The sequence below is a fragment of the Chrysochloris asiatica genome, unplaced genomic scaffold, assembly GCF_000296735.1.
Source record: "Chrysochloris asiatica unplaced genomic scaffold, ChrAsi1.0 scaffold00124, whole genome shotgun sequence".
Classification (NCBI taxonomy): domain Eukaryota; kingdom Metazoa; phylum Chordata; class Mammalia; order Afrosoricida; family Chrysochloridae; genus Chrysochloris; species Chrysochloris asiatica.
In genome coordinates this window covers 3415950-3417721 of record NW_006408642.1, presented here as the reverse complement: position 1 = coordinate 3417721, position 1772 = coordinate 3415950, and the positions used below count along the sequence as shown (strand labels likewise).

General features: G+C 39.1%; 1 protein-coding gene across 1 annotated transcript in view; it reads left to right on the top strand.

Annotated features, from left to right (window-relative positions):
• The first annotated feature begins 903 nt into the window (after positions 1-903).
• HIGD1A (HIG1 hypoxia inducible domain family, member 1A) overlaps positions 904-1772 on the top strand; it is an 8850-nt gene continuing 7981 nt past the window's right edge. Inside the window, exon 1 of the mRNA XM_006868771.1 lies at positions 904-1003. Within this exon, the coding sequence (XP_006868833.1) occupies positions 907-1003 (97 nt within the window). The 5' untranslated portion in view covers positions 904-906. The remainder of the gene's footprint in view (positions 1004-1772) is intronic.

Here is a 1772-nt window from a genome sequence, read left to right as displayed (position 1 = left end):
AGGAGCTCTGGTAGCTTAGTGGTTACAAATCGGGCTGCGAACCTTAAGGTCAGCGGTTTGAAACTACCAGTCGCTCCGCAGGAGAAAGATGAGGCTTTCTACTCCCGTAAGGATTTACACCCTCGGAAACCCTGTACAGGGTCGCTATCTTAACAACAACAACAAATACAGAGAAGCAGCAACATCAGAGATGGAGGAAGAGATGGGGACATGGAGAGAGGGAGCAGCTGAGGACTCTAGATTCATGGAAAGAGAGGGACTGAGAGCTGGAGTAAAGGAGGCAGACTTGCAGAATGTGCCCTTTGGTGGTTTAACTTATTATATAAGCCTGAGTGTTAAAAAAGCTAAAATGAATAGAGAGAAATACTGTTAACTGATGGTACATGTAGGGGATTATAATCATTGTAATGAAACAAAGTATATGATTTGTTGACTGTAAAACTGATAATCTGCCCTATAAACTTTCACTCAATTTACAATAAAAACTTAAAAAAAATTTTTTTTTAAGCTTTGGAAACTGTGTACAGAGTCACAATGAGTTGGAACTGACTCTATGGCATTAAACAACAACTAAGTCCAGCACTTATCCTACAATGCCACCCAAGGACTCCCCGTAGAGGTAATAGAGAGTAAAAGTATTCAGAAAAATCCATACCAGGTTTTACATAGGTGTCTGGTGTAATGCTGTAGGGTAAGCACTGGTCTGCTAACTGCAAGTTCAGTGGTTCACACCCACCAGCTGCTCCTAGGAAACCCTGTACAGGGCCACAATGAGTCAGAACCAACTCAACAGCACTTACCAACATTAGAAACTAGGAGTTTTTAAGTACACCTTAAAATGTCCTTGATGCTTTTAATGATAGAACCTCATGAAAATTTTTTTTTCAGGAAGATTCTTCAATCACTATGTCATCCAACACAGACGTTTCTCTTTCTTCGTATGATGAAGATCAGGGATCAAAATTTATCCGAAAAGCTAAAGAGTCACCATTTGTCCCCGTTGGTAAGTTTAATTTTAAAATTCCAGATAATCTGTTGTTGTTGTTAAGTGCTGTCGAGTCGATTCTGACCCATAGCGACCCTGTACAGGGTTTCCGAGGAGCAGCTGTGAGCTTGAACCACCGACCTTGCAGTTCAAATGGCTTTGCAGTCTGTCTCATTAACCCACAGTGCCACAAACCTGAAAACAATAGACGTATGGTAAACTTGTTCATCAAGCACATCGTGAAAGCATTTATTTTCACATATGTTTTCTTAGTTGTTGAAATATGCTAAGATTGGTATGACATAAATCTATCTAACTACAAAAATGCTTCTGTGTGAGTCCAGATCTCCTATTTTATTGATTCTTATTTCATTGAGTTTGTCGTATAGTAAAAAGAACACTGGATTGGGACTCAGAAGCTCCAGTTTTAGTGCTGGATTTGCTTACCAATGAGCTGGGGTGAGGATGGAAGATAAACCGCAACGTCAGTTTGAAACCCTGTAGAGGTCGCTGTGAGTCGGACCTCAATGCACTTAGCACCAACAGCTGTGATAGTGGGAAAGTACTAGATCACACAAATATCACTGGGGAAGGCTTTCTACATTAATAAAAACAACCTTCATTCACCCAAACTCCTAAAGCTTAGAAATCTTTTGTTTTACAGATTTCAGGAATGTGTTCAATACAGTACATTTTAATAGGTGTCTAAACCAGTTTAATCAATTAAACGTAATCCCTTTCTTTAAACATATTTCTTTGAATATCTTTTTTTTTTTTTAATTTAAGG